This window comes from Borostomias antarcticus, assembly GCF_949987555.1.
Source record: "Borostomias antarcticus genome assembly, chromosome: 15".
Classification (NCBI taxonomy): domain Eukaryota; kingdom Metazoa; phylum Chordata; class Actinopteri; order Stomiiformes; family Stomiidae; genus Borostomias; species Borostomias antarcticus.
Window position 1 is genome coordinate 16,676,590 of NC_140248.1, and position 22,664 is coordinate 16,699,253.

The window sequence follows — 22,664 nt, forward strand, 5'->3', positions numbered from 1 at the left end:
CAGGGTAACGACGGCCCGCCCCTCAACACACCCAGCTCACCCTCCCAACACCCAGCTCACCCTCCCAACACCCAGCTCACCCTCCCAACACCCAGCTCACCCTCCCAACACCCAGCTCACCCTCCCAACACCCACCTCACCCTCCCAACACCCACCTCACCCTCAACACACCCAGCTCACCCTCCCAACACCCAGCTCACCCTCCCAACACCCACCTCACCCTCAACACACCCAGCTCACCCTCCCAACACCCAGCTCACCCTCCCAACACCCACCTCACCCTCCCAACACCCACCTCACCCTCCCAACACCCACCTCACCCTCAACACACCCAGCTCACCCTCCCAACACCCAGCTCACCCTCCCAACACCCACCTCACCCTCCCAACACCCAGCTCACCCTCCCAACACCCAGCTCACCCTCCCAACACCCAGCTCACCCTCCCAACACCCAGCTCACCCTCCCAACACCCACCTCACCCTCCCAACACCCAGCTCACCCTCCCAACACCCAGCTCACCCTCCCAACACCCAGCTCACCCTCTGATCGCATCTCATGCTCCGCCACACCTCAGCTCAAACCAAAGCAGGTGGGGGGGGGGGGGTGTAGTTCAACCCAACACGTTTCATTTCATCACAGTGAAAAACAAACCGTATTTCGTGCCTGTTTTTTTCACAGCTGCTGTCCCAGATGAACCCTCAGACCGTGGCGGAGATCGACGCGCTGCTGGGAAACAAGCCCCAGTCCAAGAAGGAGTCCCGGGCATGAGGAGGGCAGGGGAGCCAGCCGGCTCTACGGCCAGGCACCAGCTGAGTCAGAGGAGGCCAGGGGAGGGAGCGAGAGCACCAGCTGAGTCAGAGGAAGATGGAGGGGAAGACGATGGCGTCTGGAACGCAGCTTGTACACTCAGCAGCCTGCATGTCCTCCGCAACGTTGTGCTTCCAGTACTTGCGCATAATATCCGTTCTGCGCATTACACCGCATCATGTATGAACAAAACAGAAACCTTTCAGTGTGCAAAAAAGATTAGAGATCATATATATATATAGTATATCACATTAACAAGTCTTTACTGACTGATCAGTACCACAAACAGAGGGTATGGCCAAAGCATGGGGAATCAGGTCCAGTCTTCCAGGGACACCAACGAGACAGAGATGGAGGTGGAGCGAGGTGATGGGAGGAAGATGGAGGTGGAGCGAGGTGATGGGAGGAAGATGGAGGAACTGTATAGTTGGATGAAAGAGCGCTCAGTTGCTCAAGCCAACTGAGCCCCTACTTATCAAGAATGACATTTTCTAGGTGACCCTTGAGACACGGCTCTCTCACTGACTGCGACTGGCGCTGCCAGCCCCTTCCTTTGCAGCAGCCTATCAGTGATCAGGATCCCAAGCGGAGAGCCAGAGGTGGGCGTGTCTGGCCTGTCAGTTCCCTGAGCGTGCATGTGACTGGCCTGCCACTCTGTGTCTTAACAGCAGTGTCTTCCCTTGCCTCATCTCTGTATGTTAACTGTGCGCATGTCCCTTTAAGAGAGAACAACTGTCTGTCTGAGGCGTCAGTGTGGCATGGCTTCTGTGGTGTGCGTAGATCTGCAGTCCCCCCAGAAAACAGACTCTTTGCACTAAATGGGCTGATCTGGGGTCTGCAATGCTGGGTGCTTTTGCTTCACTGACTCCCATGCAGGCCGCTGCCAGAGTCCATGTCCATGTGACATTTAGCCTATGTATTATCCTATACTCTATATCATGACATTCTGGCGTCAATGACAATGAAACCTGAGGCTCCTCCTTGTTGTCTTGGAAGGGCTCTTCCTCGAAGGGATTAAAAGATGGTTCCTCCACAGCAGCTGAGACGCCAGGTAGGACAGTGTCTGGTGTTATGTATGGTGTGATCCTAGGTTTTAGCAAAACCATATTATGTAATTCCTAATTTTTCATACTTGAAACATCTTTTCTGTGAGAAAATGACAGTGTTGAACCTGTCTAGCCTGGTGATTCTACTGTAGGACCTTTCTCAGAGTAGAACGTAGCATTAGAGAAATGCAGGGTGACTGACAACACTGTCCATCAATGCAACCGGCTCACATGTATCAGTTTGTATGTCCAAAAGAGTATTTCTATCTTTCCTTAAAGATGCAACAAATGCACAAGGGTTATCAGGATTTAGACAGAGTGAAAGGAAATGCACTATTGATGAGACTGGGATGATGAAATCCAGGGTGCTTCTTGGCACGGGTTACAGGGATGAGATTCAGCCAGTGTTGCATATGAGGCAGACCTAATGTTTAGTCCTTTGCTGGGCGGCCTGCACACATAGGCTACTGCATACACAGCTCTGTAGCTGTATAGCTCTTTTCTGTGAGTCATGGTAGTTTATATCCATACTGAATATTTTACTTTTAATTTATACTGTTTTATTTATGTACATTGCTGTTCTGTCCATACCGTATTTATATTAAAATAGCCTCTTCATTTCATACTCTCGGTAGGCAATCAATTCTGGAAAATTCTGCACAAGAGTTCTTGTGAATCTGAAGTGAGGAAGATTTGTCCCATTAGCGTTATTTCCTATATTGATGAAAGCAACAATATCACCTGTGTTCTGTGCTTTTTGATACAGTTAAATTGTTGTTCATGTTAATAATAATTTGCATATGTAAATACTCTACTGTTCCTCAGTGGATTATGAAAACGTTTGATTCATGTGTGAGGATTCTTATGTTGATAGATCAAACCACATTGACATATTGCTTTCCTTTTAATGTAGGCTAACATGACTGGCAGGATCATAGTTGAAAGTCCTATGTATATAAATTCTTCAATCAAAACGACTGTAACTTTGCCTGCATAACTTATATTTTATTGTCTTGCAACAACAAAAAAATGAAAAAGAGAAAGAAGCCTTGTATTGAATGTATCATGCTTGCCCTTAAAATATCCGAAAACGACATTACATTAACTTCCATGTCTTTTGTAGATGGTTTTCCGAGCAGGTCACACATACAGTAAGGTCACACAAGCCAGGCAGTTGAGCTGGGCCAAAATATGCAAAAATAACACACAGACCTACACTTGCGTGCACACACTCTGCACATGAATACAGAGCTACATTAAGCATTACGAACCGTTCAGCCTCAGTGTGAACACTAATATATTCTAATAATACATCCACGGTGAACCATGGTGAACACAAACTATTTAGGAGCCGTTAGAATGTTTGTAGATGTATAAAGGTTTACATGTTAACTGGTTGACGGTCATCAAGATGTATACTTGCATTTTTTTGTGTGATAAAATGTTTTTTATTTATTTATATGTTCTTCACATGACACAAAACAAGTTAACAACATTTATGTAAGTTACAGACAACATATAACATACTGACAAAATACAAACATTCAGACAAACACATTCAACTCCCTCCCTCCCTCCCTCCCTAACATACTGACAAAATACAAACATTCTGACAAACACATTCAACCCCCTCCCTCCCTCCCCACAGGAACCATCAGCCCAAATTTACAAAAAATAAATATATATATATATATATATATATATATATATATATATATATATATATTCCCAACATAAGATAATAAACAGTGTAATCTCATACATTCTATGCCACAAAGGGGATAGAAAATCTGTATCCCTACAAGACGGTTATGCTATAAACTATCCTGATACAGCGCCCCCATGCATGGCCTCAATGAACACAGACCATGAATTTATATGTTCTATGTTTGATATACTTGCATTTTAAATCAATTCCAGTTACCATATCTCTATAACCGTCCAACCTGCACACTGAAGTGAGGCAGCCAGTCGATCGGTCTGTCCTCTGCTGATCCCATCCAGCATTGGCTTCTTTGCCTGTCCCCTTCCTGTCTGTCGGCAGCGTTTATCAGCTCTTCTCACAGCTGACTGCCTTCTTCCCCCCAACACTATGTTGATGAAAACACTCAGAGACAGCTGGAGGCCTAACCTTTACAGAGAGGCAAATGACTAGAAAGGGGGCAGATGTCAAGTGATGTATTTATCCTGCAGCTAGCATACTCAAACAGCTAATAGGCCTACCGAGCACTTTAGACAGAGGCTTAGCCTACAGCAGGGAAGTCAAACATTAAAAATAAAAAATAAAATACTTAAAGGTGTCCGCGTCCACGTGTCACCTGCCTTTTCTACACTGGTTTAACTGGCCACTATCTGTGAAACAGAACTTTGCGATGGAATCTATAGGAGCAATATGCTGCTAGGACAACCAAGACTCCACCCACCGGGGGCTACCCAGGGAGATAAAATGTGCGAACCTATGACATGCGCATGCGTATACCCTCCCACGTAATACTATAAACAAAACGTGCTTCCGTTTGTGGTCATTCGGTCCAAGATGGCAGACCTTCTGGGCTCGATCTTGAGCTCGATGGAAAAACCTCCAACAGTCGGCGACAAGGAGAGCCGACGAAAGGCCCGAGGTATACGCCTATTACAAACAGATTTAAGTGCTCCACTATATTTTAGTAGTACGACTGAAACAATGAAATTTGATATGATTATCAAGTATCCTTCTTCTAGCATAGCCCCCTTCTAGCATAGCCTGTATCTGGATGTAGAAAAATAACCAGTCACGTACGGCTATTTGCCCTTGTATATTGCGTCTTTGTCAAAGTAGCTCCCATTGGTCAGAATAAATCGTCTGGGGCGCTCATTGGCCAAATGATCCATCATGTAAGCATCGCGCTGGAAGCTATTTGCTCTTGAAAACTAGCACCGCCCCTTTAAGCCACTGCGTATAAATAATAATGAATGCATATTACAGACCTAGGCTGCTCTCCAGGACAAATATATCTCCAGTGAAGTGGCTTCGTTTCAACATTATGAAAGACGTTCCTTCTGATGTGTTGTATGTTATGTGTAACAAAGAGTTCCATTCTATCCATGTCTGTATTGACACATTTCTGCAACAGAACAGGCTGCACGCCTCAAGAAGATGCAGGAGGATGAGAAGAGAAAGAAAGCAGAGTTCAGGAAGAAGGTCAGCATCTCTCTCTCTCTGTTTTTCTCTCTCTCTCTTTCTCTCTCTCTCTCTGGCTGTGTTTGATCACATCTCTTCTAATCCACATCTTAGACTTTTCTGATCACTCCACTCAATGTTCGACTGTCAACCCCCTGCATCACATCCCAATATTCAAGTGAATTATAGTGAAGCTTGTCCAGTGAGGACCTGACACAGACTGTTTTCAGATGGAGAAAGAGGTGTCAGACTTCATTCAAGACAGTGCCCAGCAGAAGAGGAAGTACAACCCCATGGGGAAAATTGAAAGGAGCATACTGTAAGGACATCATCATCCCCACTCTGATATGAAAGCATTATGGAACGAGAAGCAGTGGGATGGCACGGATATCGCCACGGCTAGCGGGAGTGGTTAGGCACGACGCGCAGCAGAGTTAAACCGTTACACCCCGCTAGCCGTGGCGATATCCGTGACATCCCACGGCTTCGAGTTCCATAATGCTTTTATACAACAGTTGCCACATTTATCCGTCAATATTTCAAAAAGAAAGACAATACGAACTTTAAATAAATGTATTTTTAATGGAACTATTTAATAATCATTTGCGGATACTAACGCTGAAAAAGGGAACGTTGCCAGGCAACGACAATGCTACAGCACATCTTTGTAAACGTTGATCTGGACACTGCCAGATAATAATAAGAGGTGGATTGATATTAAAAGATGTGCAAACATTCCATTTTAGCGTGGGGATATCGTGGTTATCGCCATGGCTTGAATGCAAACTGACCAATAGAGACAATGGACCGGATCTATACTGTTGTATAAATAGGGATTGAATTATACATAGCATGGAGCGGCCGCGACTCAGGAGGCAGAGCGGGTCGTCCATTGACCGCAGGGTCGGCAGTTTGAATCCCAGCTCCTGTCCACATGTCGAAGTGTCCTTGGGCAATACACTGAACCACAAATTGCTCCCAATGAGCAGGCTAGCACCTTGCATGGCAGCTGCTGCCATTGGTTTGTGAATGGGTGAATGAGAGGCCATTGTAAAGCGCTGTGAATAAAAGCCCTATATAAGTACAGTCCATTTACATAGCATGCCTTGTTTATTTTTCATTTACATTCTAGACACAGCTGTTGTGATAGAAATTGTCATCAATGCAATAGATGTTCCAGTTCAATTTTAGTTAGAAGACTAGACATGACTAGACACGACTGTCTAGTCGTGTCTAGTCATGTCTAGTCTTCTGAATAAAATTGATACTTTAACCTCCCGTCTCGTTCAAGGCACGACGTCGCAGAAGTGGCCGGCCTGACGTCTTTCTCTTTCGGTGAGGACGAGGAGAGCCGATACGTCATGCTGTTCAAGAAGGTCGGCATCCTTCATACAGTCGTCAATGTATTTCCCGTTTGCGGCAATACCGTTGGCGCTCCCCAAGAGTGGCTGTGGCTGGTGTGGGTGGTGACGGTGTGCTTGTGTTCCCTCACGGCAGGAGTTTGCTCCGTCCGATGAGGAGCTGGAGGCGTACCGTAAAGGGGAGGAGTGGGACCCCCTGGTGGCCGAGCAGAGACGCAGGCTCAAGGTAAGAGATACAGAAGTCGCTGTCTCAGCTTCTCACCAGACCACATGTCTGTAAACATGTCTGTAGACAAGACCAGACCACATGTCTGTAAACACTAAATATGTATCTCGATATACTGTATGCGTGTGGAGTACTTAGGCTAGAGGAAAGTGAGAATGAAGTTACTCTATATCCTGTTTAAGCAAGCTCTCACCTGGCCTTGATAAATGGATAGTTTTGCGTTTGGCGCCCGCTGGCGCCCCGCGAAAGCGCCAGACGAATGTGAACCGCTGCTCTCTCTCCAGGAGAAGGCGGCACAGGAGGAGGCAGCGGCCAGCCTGTCCGAGAAGCGGGCCGCCTCCCCCAGCTCCAACTACCGGGACAAGTACAGTCACCTCATCGGCACCTCCGCCGCCAAGGACGCCGCCCACACGCTAGAGGCCAACTCAACGTACGGCTGTGGTGAGTGTGAACAGCAGTAGATCGTCAAAGAGCCTCATCGTTTGTCTGGGTGCGCTATATTTTCTGAGTCTTCTCCCGACTCGTCTCTCTGACTCGTCTCTCTGACTTCCCTCCAGTGCCCGTGGCCAACAAGAGGGATACCCGCTCCATAGAGGAAGCCATGAACGAGATCCGGGCCAAGAAGCGTCTGAAGAAAGGGGAGGAGGACACAGGAGCAAGCAGCAGTAGTTAGTTATATTGTGTGTGCGTGTGTGTGTGTGTGTGTGTGTGTACGCAAGCAGGAGACAGAGTGAGAGACCGAAGTAGTCAAGAGTGTGTGTGACTTGAGGGTAATAGGAAATGCATGAGGAAGACCTCAGTATTTACAGACAGTTCTACTACTGTAAGTCCCTATACTTTGGGTATAATGCTTTGGGTATACTTTGACCCTATACTTTGGGTATATCCTGAAGCTCATGGGAATGGCTGGTCGTTGGATACAGCGTATTCTGCTACTCATCAGTATGTTTTATTAGTGTGGTCATTTAGGGTAAGTTCTATCTTCTATCCATTTCTCTCTCCAGTGCAAGTCCCGTTCCATGCTCACCAGGTGCTAAAATACAGCTGGGTTGAGTTTCCCAGAGGCATCGTAGCGCTACGTTCATCCTAGCACTATGATGAACGCCATAGCTTACGATGAACGTAGCGCTACGATGCCTCTGGGAAACTCAGCACTGGTGTCTTAGCTTCTGTTTTAACTCCCACCAAGAAAGTCCTCCTGCGACATCTAGTGGCTGATTTTAAAGTCCTCCTGCGACATCTAGTGGCCGATTTTAAGCGTCATCTTGTCTTTTCCATCTTCAGCACGTACACGTTTTGTTCCAGGGGACAAATTAAACGTGTATGTTGGGTTAAGATGTTCATAGAGAATAAAACCATCTCAGTGTAAACTCAGATATTTGTAGACATCAATGGAAAAACTTGAAGAGGATGAGTCTGTGTTTTAATTTAAAATAGTCATGTTGAAACTAGAGTCGGATGTACTGTGAGGCCCCTGACTGTCTCTGAATTCCTCTGTTACTTGGAGTGGGTGCTCCATGTTGTCAGTGGCGTCTTGATAGTGGAATATGTGAAGCCTTTACTGTGTCTATTGCAGGAGATTGTTGTCTGGTCAAATCGACATGGTCACATTCAGTGGAATGTATGTATGTGAGCCAATGCCGTGGACATTACCGTTGCTGTGTTATTGTTTTGTTCTATGCTTTTTCCCTGTCAGTGAGTTTCACATCATGTTGTGTAATCTTAGACAGCACCAACTTTTAACTCTTTAATAAAAGGATGGAGTCCAACCATTTTCGTGTGTGTGTGTGTGTGTCACATATCAGGTGCCACCTATATTTGCTACAGTAGCCATACAACAAAACTCTTTGGAAAGAGTAGGCTACATGGTTAATGTCATTGACACTCGGGTACAACGTTTTGTGCAACATTATTCATTTGGTCTCAAAAAGCCTAATAGGCCGTCAAGGGCTAGTCCAACATTAATTTCGGTTGACCCGTCTTCGCAACAGTGGAAGCAAGCTCAGTCTCCTCCGATGCCATGACCACTTCTCAATAGGACACCCTTGACCTCGGTTTCTACCCTGACCTGGCCTTTCTGTTCGATTCCTGGCCAGAAGCGAGGTATCCAGACGAGGCCTGTGTCCCTGTGGCAGGGGCCAGCCAGGTGCCGCCCCAGGCTGGTCACTTCCTTGAGCGATCAGCGCCCGTTGCGCGCGAGTCATCATAACCATGGTGGCCAGGCGCGTCTCGTCCTGTCTGTTCGAGGCTTTTAGGCTACACTAGTGTTATCAACCTCAGACTGAACATATGCCGACTATTATGACGCTGTATTCTATAGACGAAACCTTTACATGTTTAAACGTGTGTATAGTCAAATCGAATGTTTGCTTATATGACGCAGCCCTTTCGTGGATTAGGGATGGTCAAATGGCTACATATAGGCCACTAACACAGTTACCACATGATTGTTGCGAAGGCCACTTCACTGAAAATGTAAATAACAAAATGTGTGTCCCAGATATCTCCTACTTAGTGGTTCTTGCAACATCCATTTTTAGGGTGCGCACCACACCACAAACAAGAAAACTGGGAGCTGTAACCTAGCCTACTGCTTTGGATAAAAAATAAAAAAAATAAAAACGTCTGCTGATATAGAAAGGGATTCTGACTCTTGCACCTATCCTTCCATCCCAATTGGATATTCGTTTGTTCTTTCCTGTAGGAGGCGCCTTCGATAAAGCAAGAATAAATGCGTGATTTTAAGTGAAGTTTCACACTATCCCGGGGTTGGCTGTCGTAGTTCGCGGATTCATTTTCGGTCGGAGAATTACTTTGAAAATGAGGCAAATCCTCTTACTAATTTCCATTCGTTGGCTCGCTGTTTGTGCTGCGGAGCTTCGGACAAGCAAAGGTAGAACAGCGCAAGATAACCGTTATTTACAACTGATGAAACGCATCTATAGACTTGAAGAAATGTGGAAATGTGGCGTTTGCTGAAACGTGTTATTGGACATTGCCTACATTCAACAATAATCTATCATCCATTTTCTAAGTTTCTAGCAGACTTGCAAACCATCTAGGCTATTGGATGAAGAAAGTTAGTGCGCAATTTGGCGGTGGTGGTGAATTCTTCCAACACCTTGTTTCATAACTTTCAGAAAAGTCTGCCTAGTTAATCTGAAAAAATGTTGAATTCTGTAAACTCTCAGATTTGCCTGTACGACAACTCTAATCTTTTATATCTATGCTACATTTTATTATTACTAGTGGGCATCATAAATTCCTGCCAGACTGCATCTGAGGTAGTTCATGTAAACTTCAATGATCCTCGACTCCCCATGTTTTTTCTTCGGCAGTGTCGGGGGTTGTCTGTTCTTTCAAAGAAAAAACATACCGTCCAGGAGACAGCTGGCATCCCTATCTGGAGCCCTTTGGATTAATGTTCTGTATGCGGTGCTCTTGCACTGAGGTAGGCTATATTGCATTCATGAAGGGGGATAATCTCAATCACATTGTTCAATTTATGAGGTGCTCGAAACACTGATTTAAATTGTAATTAACGTACCTGTACATGTGTTACTATTTTGAGTTACGTTTGTTTACACTTGCTGCACGTTTGTTTTACTCACATTGGGTTAAGGAGCTGGTGGGGTTCTGTGTGACGTGTTTGAAGTATTGGCCATATGTGTCTGTTTTGCTGGGTGGTATTTGTTGTGGTATGCCTATAAACCATGTAACGCTTCCTCCCCAAGACCGGCCATGTGAAGTGTAGCACTATAAAGTGTCCCAGTCTGCGGTGTGAGAACCCAGTGACGGACAGTCATCAGTGCTGTCCTCGTTGCACAGGTAGGCCTACCTTCCATTCTCAAAAGCACAACCACCAATTTGTCCTTTCTGATAGCACATATCATTTGCAATAGCATATTATCAAAGGATCCTGGGCTTCATGGATGTTTCCCATCATTTCAACATCCCAGATGAGAACCAGAACCCCCCCCCCCTGCGTTCTGTGATTGTTTATTGTGTGTGGAATGTTTTTTCCACAGATGAGCCAAGGTTCCCTGCAGGACTGAGAGCCCCAGTAAAGTCCTGCAGGTATAATGGCAGTATCTACCAACCAGGAGAGACCTTCACCAAACACGACCTCTTCCCGACCAGACAAACTAATCAGTGTGTCATGTGCACATGCTCTGTAAGTGAATAGGAAACATTGTGAACACATGTTACTATAGGCTACCATTCATATTAGCTACAATCCTTCATTTCCAGAAAGTGTCTCCTGATATCAAAATATGGGACTGAAATAAATTAATCTCTTCCATGGAACAGGCTTATTGCTTGTGTATCCAATATCAAATCCAATATGACCCCGTTTACTTAATCTCTGTGGGTCTCCGTCTCTTCCTCAGAATGGAAACATCTTCTGTGCTTTGAAGACCTGCCATCCACTGACATGTCTGTCTCCTGTGTCTCGTCCAGACACCTGCTGTCTGGCATGCACAGGTCAGCACACATCCGGCTTTGTACCCTGGTTTTGTTTTAATTGTAAAAAAAAAAAAAAGTTTTTTCTCTGTTATAATTAAACCACGTTTTGCTGCGTAAATCTGCAGCAAGGTATTTAATAACTTCTTTTTTTTTTAAACGTATTTAATCCCGTTATCATAAAAAAATAAAAATAATAATTAAATACATTTTTTATTATTTAATTTAAAAAAAAAGTTTTTTCCTTTGCTGTAATTAAACCACCGTATTGTTCTGCTGTGTGAATCTGCAGCGAGGTCAGGTAAAGGAGTCTTGTTTGATGTCTGGCGTTTCTGTTCCGTACAGACGGCAGTACCAGGGGGTTCTCGGCTGAGGATGGAGGCCAGCAGTTGAACCGGGGAGTTGTATGTGTTTTTGCTTTCCCGTTTGATTGTCACTTGATTCATGGCGCCTCTTCTTAAAAAAAAAACACCTTTGTTGGACCTTTGCTCAGAGGAGTAGTCTACATTGAATATCCATTACATACAGTAGCTTCGTATTGGATTCTATTTCACATTTTATTAAAACCTTTTTTCTGATCAAATAATTTAGATATACCCAAAGCATTTCAGTTTAAGAACCCCACTATCTGATAGTTAGTATATCTGTGTGTGGACACATTTTAGACATGGAACAAGGAGGCCTCTCAAGCGTATTGACATTGGAAATGTAAGTGAATCCAAAATAGCCCTGTGATGACTGGGGCTATGTGTGTGTGTGTGTGTGTGTGTGAATCCACCAGAGACACTCAGTGGACCAGTGTGCTGGTGAGCAGCTTCCAGGGCGGTCTGGACCTGCTGTGAGGGCCGTCCCCAGAGGCCTGAGTCTGGCCAAACTGCACCTGAAAGGTGCTGCAGAGACCACTGTCAAGATCCTGCTTCAGAAGAAGCACCAGAGAGGTGAGTCCCGGGCTGCCCCGAGCGCTGGCCGTACACTCCCCCTGGCCTGAGAGAGACCGGCAGCCCGAGCGCTGGCCGTACACTCCCCCTGGCCTGAGAGAGACCGGCAGCCCCGAGCGCTGGCCGTACACTCCCCCTGGCCTGAGAGAGACCGGCAGCCCCGAGCGCTGGCCGTACACTCCCCCTGGCCTGAGAGAGACAAGTCACTCGTCTGCTCTGGGAAATGATGGAAGTGTGTGCATCGCCCTCACAGCCCTATACTTGCTGCTATCAGTGGTGTAGTGGAGGGTGGAGGTATACAGAATATACCTGCTTCTTTATCCATGCGCACACAGCATACCCACTAATGTAAAAGCATCACTAATGTATAAACTAACATTTCTGCAATTCAGCCACTAGAGTATACCAACTTCTTTAGTCACCACTACCCCCCTGGCTGCTACGTGTAAAGCGGCTGTAGTTGATCTCGTTCTTGTTCCGTCAGCTTGTTTGTACAACGGCCACACCTACTCCCACGGGGACGTGTGGCACCCGGTTCTGGGGAAGGTTCTAGAGTGTATCCGGTGTTCCTGTAGAGACGGAACACAGGACTGCAAGCGGATCACGTGCCCCAGCCAGTATCCATGCCAACATCCCATGAAAACAGATGGGAAGTGCTGTAAAATTTGCCCAGGTATGACATAACTACGCCGTAATTGATTGAACTTTGAATGATCAGAGTCAACAAATGTGACCATGACCTTAATCACCAGTTTTGTGCACATCGGTGTCTTTCCTCCAGAACTGAGGTCAGAGAACAGGACTCAGTGTTATCTTGGGCATGGCAATAACAACCTCTTGGTGTACAAAGTGGAGCCATCGTCAAAGGTTCACTTGGAGGACACAGTTCGGATAATTGCTATTGAAAGACAAGGAACTGCTGAAGTTGAAGTGCAAGTATGGAAGACAGTAGAAGGTAACCAAGGGGTGGATGAGAGAGCATGCCTAATGGAATCTTAATTATTATTGCAGTGTTGACAACAAAATTACAGCTGTGTGTTTGGTTTGATAGACATTCTAAAAGTTCATAATGTTAAAGAGAGGGTGGATTTATGAACTCCATTTAATGATGCATTTTCACAGGTCTCTTACAAATGATAGAGACTGCGGAAGTTCCTAGGAAAGACCTCATGGACCACCCAGAAAACTACACACTACTGACTACACTCAATAAAGGTCAGTTTAGTTGACGCTGATGGAACTTTGCCAATACTAGACCTTTGCTAATAAGTTAGTTCACAAAAGACAGACAATTGGTTTGTTTTTACACAGAGACCTGGAGGACGTTCCAAGAGGAAGGAGAGAAGCAGGGTGAAGTTCCCCAGTCCATCACCTGTGAGGACGGGATACGGGAACTAGTGAAGTTCTTAAATCCAGAACAGCTGGAATCAACTTGCTCTGTTTAATTCTCAGCTTAATTCTCAAAAGTCTCTTTTGAAGCAACATTTATACAGACCCCATTACACAAACATACACACGTGTGTCAACAAGCAGAAAATTTGCACTTTTATGTTTGAGAATAAAGAGCATTTGTGTATTATCCTGTTTTTACCAAACTCACCATGCGAAATCCCTTTGTCCTGATTTCAGTCAGAACTGTTGTTCAGAGCTGTCTTGGTAGCCGGCCGAGTTATGTGCTCCTGGGTAATGAAATCATAGTTGATGACTGTCTTTCTCCAGCCCTGTTTAACGTGACTGCAAACCTTCATTATAGTAAGAATTGTATCTGTACAAAACAGAGGTGCACATGCATTTGATAGAAGTACACTGTACCAACTAGACTGAACCAACTAGACTGAAGAACACTAAAGAGCAAAGTGTTTTGCTATCACTGACTTTTACTGGTAACTACTGCTGTTTAAAATACTATGGAATTTCAGAATGTGCCAGTGAATAATAATCATCATATTTATTGTAAATTAGCAGATTTAATTTTGTGGCGAAATGCTTGTGTATTTCATATATGTTTCGATTATACATATATATCAATATATTTGAATGTGTGTGGAAAAAATGTGCATGAATTGTACATTGTAGGCTATACTTTGTGTGAAAGTATAGCCTAGTAAAGATTGTGGTAACTCATAGGACTGATGTTTGGACCCAGTGGGCTACCATAGCCTTGATACAGCCTGGGGTCAATATCTGGTCTGTTGCATTGGTTGGCCTCAGTGAACTTCTGGATGCTTTGAAAGGCCTGAAGATGAGTGAATTGTAGCACAGGCGATGTGAGTCTATCTGAGGCTTAAGCTCAGTCCAGATTTGAAGATTCAATCTGGGTTTGATTCCCAAGTGAATATACTATATGAAAACATAGCAAAAGTACAGTTTATGTATGCTACAGTATATGTATGCTGCATGTATAAAGTACGCTGTGTGCATGCTGACATTTTGAATCTAATACATCTAGATTTCCTCTGCTCCAGTGTGTTCATGGATTATTTCAAGTGAGTAGTTGAGTTGGTTGGGTGGGTGGAATGATTTTCTGTTACACTCTCAAATGTTTTTTCATGTGTCGCGCCAGTTTTTTTCAAGGCTAGTTTTTCACAGGCCAATTTTCCATAGGATTCTGAGGAATTCTCATACTTGATGTATACCTTTTGCACAGATGCAGAGCATTCTTGCACACAATGACGAGGCTAAACTTAGAAGACTCAACCGTAAATATGAGATGGTGAAGCATTACCTGGGGGCAAGAATTCCTGCTCAAAACAGCCTATTGTTTTGACTTGGACTGTCAATGCAATAATCCAGGGGTTGTTTGTTTTTTTGCTTTTCAAATAGCGTTAGTCGGTTGTGTTCACGCTGCTGAGTTACTGTTTATTTTACTTAGTAAGTAAGTATCAAGTAATGGCCTGATAAAATGACCTGCACAATAGAGCTCTGTTATTTTGATGTTAATGTAGGTCAGGAGTTGGAAGCGCACCAATATTTCTGAAGACACTCGATGAGGAGCGAGATGAGGCTCGGAGAGGAATAACACTGACCAGACAGAGGTATCTAATAGTCCCTTGTCCTATTAAATAAATGTAATATAGTGAAAACCATCATGGGTTTTCCAAATAGATGTGACACATCTTGAATACTTCTTCATATTCATGATATAGCGATGTGATTGGTCTCAAAAACTGAAGAAAGTATTTTTCTGTTATGTTGTTACTGGTAAGAAAAGCCCACACGTGTATTGCTGCACTCATAAGCAATGTCCCGCGTACAATCTCATCATCCATGTTTGGATCTTTGCTCAGCAGCCCTGTGAACAGTCTGTCAGCAGCTGGGTGTGGGTCAACAGGTGTGAGATCATCCTAATCATTAACATGCCATGTTCTGTGCTGTGGACTAGATGTATACCCAGTACTGTACGTGTAGGAGCAGCTCAGAGACTTGGGACTAACCCCTTCTCTGTGAACTCCAAAGGTCCCTCTCTTCCCAGACCATAATGAGTTGTTGTGTTGGCCTCACACATTGAGCCAGACAGCATTGTCCATCTCTCACTGAAGGCCTGACAAAATATTTAGAGACAGAAGCCCCTCAGTTGTAGACCTTAATAGTCTCACAATGAAGCTGTCATGTCTTTGTGCAGGCTGTTGGAGTTGACAGGTCCTGGCTCTATATCTGTCTCTCTCAGAGGTCCCTGCCACACAAAGAAGGAGTCTCATGTCCGCGTCACCTCTAGAACAGTCGTTTATTTGCACCTTATTTCAATTGCTCTTAAGGTTTTTATGAATTCCACATTTTTCCATGTTTAATCTCTTGCTTCACAATTTCATTTTCTGTTGTTGCTTATTGTTTGTTTAGCTACTTTCAGCTTTTGTATGGTCTGTTCATTAACTGAATGGAACTCAAATGCCCTCTTAAGCATTCGGTCAGTTCAGCTATGCATGCTTTAGTCTTGGCTCTGGCAATTGGAACAGCTGGGGGCAGTCTGGGTATAAATCAGGTAGAGGAGTCAGCTCTCTTCATGAGCATGTCTGCTCAACCCTGCTGCCCACTGCTAGAGGGGAAGACAGCAGGGGATTCTCAAAGCAGAAGAAAAATAAACCCCATCTCAAAGAGATTGAGAATCAAATAGAGCAAACATTTTCTCACTTTGCTTTATTCTGACAGTATGATTACTTCACGTCTCCAATATGTTCAGATCAAACAAACGGAGTTGAGATGAGTCCATGATGTCGGGGACGTGTGTTGTGGAAAAGTGGACATGTATTCATTGTATGTAGCAGGATGGATGAAGGTGAACGAACCAAACGTGTGAAATGTCCGCGGCAGAGCTGCTGCGCCGTGCGGCGCCTCACAGATACAGTGTTTGCGAGGAACTGAAGCAGTGAAAATCAACCAGGCAGTCTTTTGATTCAAAGGGAGCCAAAGTGTGTTAAGTTAATTTAGTCTGATAGATGTGTTTGCTTTCATAACTGATAAGGAGTTCAAGAGGACACCCAAGCTGATACTTCATCAAAATACTTCCGAAATCTATTAAGGGCACAGTTTTTTACACCCCTCCCTTCTCGTTAATTAAGTTGGCCCTGATCATTTTAGCTGTTGATTAGAGCCTTGCCAGGAAAACATGGACAATGGGCTTCATGTCAGAAACACTCCAGTCATCAGACCCTTTTTCCTGAACCCCACTGTTCAGGGGTCGAAATTTCAAACATGCTTTCTAATGGAGAGATGATTGATGGACTGAACATTACAGTGAGATCTTTGGTTCATTGACAAAACAAAAAGGAACCACAACTTTAATATTAACATCTCTAATTAGCGGAAGGCCTCTGCTCTGAAGAGTGCTGGTCCATACAGTCTCTCTCTAAGGTGACACGATAATTGTGCTGTAGTTGAGTTGTGCCCCAAGTCGGGGACAGTGTACCTCTCTCCAGGCCACCCACCTGCCCTCACCAGTGAAGACCGTGTGTCTCTAGCCCTCTCAGAGGCTGAGTTGTGGGGTTCATGACATGGTGGCAAGACTCCACCCCCTCAGGTCACAGCAAGTCAGAAACAGTGAACACCTCTCTGGGCCACGCACCTGGCCCCACTGGTGAAGAGCGTGTGTCTCTAGCCCACTGAGGGGCCGAGCTGTGGGTTCCGTGGCATGGATAGTGGCATGGTGGTGAGACTCCGCCCCCTCAGGTCAGATCTGGTCAGGGACAGTGTACCCCTCTCTAGGCCACCTATCTGCTCCCACTGGTGAAGACCGTGTGTCTCTAGCCCACTGAGGGGCCGAGCTGTGGGGCCCGTGGCATCGATAGTGGCGTGGTGGCAAAACTCCGCCTTATCAGATCACAGTGGGTCGGGGGCAGTGCAGTGACCTCTGCGCAATCACCATGCACCCACAGGGGAAGACCGTGTGTCCCTAGCCCACTCAGGGGCTGATTTGTGTGGTTCCGTGGGGTGGATTGTGGCTTGGTGGCGAGGCTCCGCCCCCTCAGGTCTGAGCCGGTCGGGGACTGTGTATCCCTCTCCGGGCCAGCCACCTGCCCCCACTGGTGAAGACTGTGTGTCTCTAGCCCACTCAGGGGCTGAGTTGTGGGGCCCGTGGCATGGATAGTGGCGTGGTGGCAAGACTCCGCCCCCTTGGATCACAGAGGGTCGAGGGCAGTTCAGTGACCTCCGTGCACCCACCTGCACAGACCTTGTGTCTCTAGCTCACTCAGAGGCTGAGTTGAGGGGTCCATGGCATGGTTAGTGGCGTGATGGGGAGGCTCCTCCCCCTCATGTCATAGCAGGTCGTGGACAGTGTACCCCTCTCCGGGACACCCACCTGCCTTCAGCAGTGAAGAATGTCTCTAGCCCACTCACAGGCTGAGTTGTATGGTCCAAGGGTGTCTGTACCTTCAAGAGAGGCTGTGCATGGTCCCAAATTCAAATCACAACTGACACTCTGAACATTCCATCAATTGTTTGCATGGGAAAGCATGACCAGTTTCAGACAGCTCCAGCTCAAAAAGTATAAATGTCACATCAATGTTTACATCATATAAATCCTGGGAACAAGCTGAACATTTTGAGATATAATATGTCAATTTAGCTTAAAAACTGTAGGAGTGGTGACAGGTTAGAAAACAGGTATAAATTCAGAATTAGCAGCTCAAAAGCCAGAGTGAAGCGCCATTAGTTTGAATGGTGAGCATGGTCATCAAACAAATGGTCATAACGCAAGTTAAGGTTCAAAAAAGTGTGGAGAACTAGAAAGAAAGAAAGAAAGAAAGAAAGAAAGAAAGAAAGAAAGAAAGAAAGAAATAGTGGGAATATCACAAGTTGGGCTAGCTTAATAATAATAATTAAAAACAGTTACAGGTTGAAGTACAAATGCAAAGAGCCATGGATTTAAACTCTGCGACTGAAGGAAGTACATCAAGCTTTAGAGTCTGTTGTAGAGTATTCCAGGTATAAGCATCACGGACAAAGGCAGATCTATGAAGTTCAGAATGCACTCGAGGAACCCTAAAAACAAGCCGATCGTTTGATCGGGTCTGGTAGGTACCAAGGCTCCAGTCCAACAGAGACGAGATGTATGGTGGAAGCTTACCGATAATGGCTTTGAAAGTAAACAAATACCAGTGATAGTCATGCCTTAAAGAGAGAGGAGACCAGCCTACCTTATCATATGCATGTCTAGCCTATAGATTGTGTCAACGTCTAACATTGATAAGAAGACAGCTTGAACAATTATCTTCCTGCTGAACATAGGAAAGCTAGAACGGTTTCTGTAGCCTAGGAAGCCAATTTTCTGCCGAAGCTTAGAGGCTGTCTGCATGAAACTTGAAAGAGTTTATCATCCAGCCACAAACCAAGATATTAGTACTCAGTGACTTTCTCAATATGCGAGCCATTAGCCGTTAATAAATGGAGCCTGTCATAATCAGTAATCCTGGCTCTAGAAAACAACATAAACTTAGATTGGCTAGTTTCTTAAGGACTAGTTTCAGATTGGTGAGAGCTTCTTGCAGCACAATAAAAGCAAGCTGCAGGTTCTCAATGGCTTCCTGCACAGTTTCCGCAAGGTAAGGCAAGTTTATTTATATAGCACATTTCAGCCACAGGGCAATTCAAGGTGCTTTACATGAGACATTAAAAGCATTAAAACAAAATGCAAGACATTATAGACATTTAAAACAAAGAGCAGGACAAATAGAATACAGGAATAAAAGTTACAGTGCAGTTTACAGATAAACATAACTCCTCTTAGAAAGCAGTGGCAAAAAGAAAAGTCTTCAGGCTTGTTTTAAAAGAACCAAGAGTTGCAGCAGATCTGCAGTTTTCTGGAAGTTTGTTCCAGATATGTGGGGCATAAAAACTGAACGCTGCTTCTCCATGTTTTGTTTTAACTCTGGGGACAGAAAGCAGACCTGTGCCAGATGACCTGAGGAGTCTGGATGGTTCATAGCGTATGAGCAGATCAGAAATATATTTTGGCCCTAGACCATTCAGTGCTTTGTAAACCAACAGCAGTCTTTTAAAGTCAATTCTTTGACAGACAGGAAGCCAGTGTAAAGACCTTAGAACTGGTGTGATGTGATCCACTTTCTTAGTCTTAGTGAGGCCTCAAGCAGCAGCGTTCTGAATCAGCTGCAGCTGTCTGATTTTTTAGGGAGACCTGTAAACACGCTGTTACAGTAGTTGAGTCTACTGAAGATAAATGCATGGACAAGTTTTCCAAATCCTTCTGGGACATAAATCCTTTGATCCTTGATATATTATTCAGGTGATAGTAGGCTGACTTTGTAATTGACTTAATGTGGCTGTTGAAATTCAGGTCTGAGTCCATGACTACACCAAGATTTCTGGCTTCGTTTGTGGTTTTTAGCATTACTGATTGAAGTTGAGCACTGACTTTTAATCGTTCTTCTTTGGCTCCAAAAACAATTACTTCTGTTTAATTTTTGTTTAGTTGGAGAAAGTTCTGGAACATCCAATCATTGATTTGTTGAATGCACTTACTCAGCGCTTGTATGGGATTATAGTCTCCTGGTGATATGGTGATATAAATTTGTGTGTCGTCTGCATAGCTATGGTAACATATTTTGTTGTTTTCCATAATTTGAGTTAGTGGTAGCATGTAAACGTTGAACAGAATAGGCCCCAAGATGGAGCCTTGGGGAACTCCACAGGTCATTTTTGTCAGCTCAGATTTGTAATTGTCTATAGACACAAAATAGTCTCTGTCTTATAAGTAGGATTCAAACCAATCTAACACTGTACCAGAAATTCCCAGCCAATTTTCCAGTCGGCCTAGTAGTATGTTGTGGTCTACCATGTCGAACGCACCGCAATACAATAGACAACTGTATCATTAGCATATAGATGAGCATGACAGCCAGTTAGTGCAGAGACAATATCATTAATATAGATGGTGAAAAGGGCAGGACCCAACACTGAGCCTTGGGGCACACCTTTAGCTAGAGACAAGAAATCAGATCAATTGTTACCCAATTTCACACACTGACACCTTGATGACAGTCCTGAAACCAATCACAAGCACCTCTATCCAAACCGATACTAGATAGTCTATTTAAAAGCAAGTAGTGATCAACTGTATCAAATGCTTTTGAAAGATCTACTAAAAGGGCGGCACAATGTTTCCTGTTGTCTAATGCCGAAATGATGTCATTAGTAACAAGAGTAACAGCAGAAATGGTGCTGTGATAGACTCTGAATCCAGATTGGTGAGTATTTTAAATTGAGTGACTTGAAAGAAAATATTCCAATTGTTTATTTACCAAGGTCTCCAGAACTTTGGCTAAGCATGATAATCTGGGCCCGGTTTTTCAAAAGGTTAAATCTGGATCAAAATGATCCAGATTTGGAAATCCCTTTTTTTTGCTATCCAGGATCACGTAATCCATTTTATTTTTGTGCTGGTTTTTCAAAACAACATTGGATTGGATTACTCTGATCCGGATACAAATATTTCGGGATTACCAAATCTGGATTACCTGTGGTCTAAATGGGATTATATATCACAATGTAGGCTACTAGCTATGTAAAGAACAACAGGTAGAATAGCATGACACTCCAATATTCTTTATTTGAACAGAAAATAGGACTGAACAGAACAACAAACAAACAATATAAACATCCGCTTCCATTGTCCATTTCTTGAAAACATTTATGAGATAAAGATGACATTCCATGGTTGGTACATTCTGCGGACAACAGCAATTGTTGTGGTTAGAGATAGAGACCTGGGTGCCGAACCATCGGCTGGTTATCTCTACTGCAAGGCCATAAGATGCAGGAGAGACCAGACCAGTCCAGACCAGTCTGATCGGGGAAGGGGGGGGGGGGGTGGAACACCCCCGAACCATAAGAACCGTGCTTGAGCTCAGATGCTTTGATTTTGCAGCAGACAGGCATACAGACAGGCAAGCTGACATTAGACTAGATGCTATCATCTTTTGTATGCTATAACCTTCTGTAATAAACAGCTTTTGATTGTCGCTCAAATCCCGTGTTGGAGAGATTCATCTTGAAAAAGGGACACTGGACTGTGTGGTATTGTGGGAGATTGGGGGCCGTCTTTTATTGAGGTCAAGACACAACGCAGAGCTGAATAAGGACAATGATAAAAGACAACGAAAGTCAACAACATTCTGGGTGATTTCAACCCAAATTTCTTTCTTCTTTTTACTGGTCACTTCTTCACCCTTAGCAGAACTAAAACATCCTACTAATGAGCCATAATAGCACCTAACACCCTCCAGTAGTGCGTGGGTTTCAGCAGTAGAAAGGGGAGACACAGTATCAACGTCCAACTTGTGGGCAACGCTGACCTCATCACCACAAACTGTGTTGTGAAGTGGCCTGGGTCTGTCCATGACGCACGCATCCTGAGGGAGAGCACTCAATATAGAGAGCTCCAAACCAACCGACCAAATGGCATTATATTAGGAGACAGTGCCTACCCTCTACTACCATGGCTGATGACTCCTTTTCTGGCTGCAAACACACCTGAGCAGGCCTGCTTCAACACTGCTCATTGCAAAACAAGATGCACAATTGAGTGCTTAAATGGAGCTCTGAAGAGGCGCTTTGCATGCCTTAACTACTTGAGAGTGGAACCACAGAAAGCGTGCAACATAATACTTGCTTGTATTGTCCTGCACAACATCGCGACCAAGTCCCTCTCTGTGATGACGTTCATGATGTACCTGAGCCCGTTGGAGACCCTGTCCAACCTCTGGCATTCTGTCAGAATGAGGGACTGACTGGACGTGCAATAAGGGATGCAATTGCTAGGCACTATTTTTTATTAGTTCATGACTGATGATTGTGTTAGTGTGATGTACAGTGATCAGTGACAGAATTAAATATATTATTTGAGTTCAATATTGACAGCTGTTTGGGGGATTATTTTATGGCCAAAAATATTTTCACTTTGCTGTACTGAAAGGCTGCTACATAGCCTATATCTACTTCATGTACTCATTCGCTACTGTTGAACCAATCAAGTGAAAATTATGAATAAATGTATATATTATAAAATGGATGATACAAATGTTGTATTATTTAACCAATTTCTAAGTTTTATTACATTTAGTTCCTTATATCCACCCTGAATCCACCATTCTTCTAGGATCAGTTTAATCCTGATTTTTTGGATCAGTTATCCCAAGTTATCCGAATCC

The 22,664-nt window shown here is 44.4% G+C and overlaps 3 protein-coding genes across 4 annotated transcripts in view; all 3 read left to right on the plus strand.

The window, feature by feature from the left end:
* The window catches only part of LOC311318743 (voltage-gated potassium channel subunit beta-3), a gene marked incomplete at both ends in the record, with an annotated part of 18,937 nt that extends 18,168 nt beyond the window's left edge, over positions 1–769 (plus strand). For both annotated transcript variants that reach the window (XM_084450170.1, XM_084450171.1), the window contains 2 exons: positions 1–4; positions 680–769. The exon at positions 1–4 is cut by the window's left edge and continues 85 nt beyond it. In XM_084450170.1, the coding sequence (XP_084306296.1) occupies positions 1–4; positions 680–769 (94 nt within the window). The remainder of the gene's footprint in view (positions 5–679) is intronic.
* Positions 770–4,365: 3,596 nt separating this feature from the next.
* spag7 (sperm associated antigen 7) lies at positions 4,366–7,682 on the plus strand. Its single transcript, XM_084450085.1, has 7 exons — positions 4,366–4,475; positions 4,968–5,035; positions 5,245–5,333; positions 6,306–6,390; positions 6,512–6,601; positions 6,886–7,042; positions 7,159–7,682. Exons 1-7 carry the CDS (start codon positions 4,391–4,393, stop codon positions 7,272–7,274), a joined length of 690 nt encoding a protein of 229 aa, XP_084306211.1. The 5' UTR covers positions 4,366–4,390; the 3' UTR covers positions 7,275–7,682.
* chrdl2 (chordin-like 2) lies at positions 7,382–13,448 on the plus strand (the record flags this gene model as incomplete). The annotated part of the gene is made up of 11 exons (XM_084450308.1): positions 7,382–7,424; positions 9,940–10,052; positions 10,336–10,429; positions 10,630–10,775; positions 10,993–11,086; positions 11,411–11,469; positions 11,847–12,003; positions 12,488–12,676; positions 12,785–12,958; positions 13,126–13,218; positions 13,315–13,448. 11 exons carry the CDS (start codon positions 7,382–7,384, stop codon positions 13,446–13,448), a joined length of 1,296 nt encoding a protein of 431 aa, XP_084306434.1.
* Between the last annotated feature and the right edge of the window lie 9,216 nt (positions 13,449–22,664).

Bases quoted from the DNA above. Each gene is read 5' to 3' on its own strand.
- spag7 (XM_084450085.1), top strand. From the start codon at position 4,391: ATGGCAGACCTTCTGGGCTCGATCTTGAGCTCGATGGAAAAACCTCCA. The intron at 4,476-4,967 runs GTATACGCCTAT...TTTCTGCAACAG, and splicing joins GAGCCGACGAAAGGCCCGAG to AACAGGCTGCACGCCTCAAG. The intron at 5,036-5,244 runs GTCAGCATCTCT...GACTGTTTTCAG, and splicing joins AAGCAGAGTTCAGGAAGAAG to ATGGAGAAAGAGGTGTCAGA.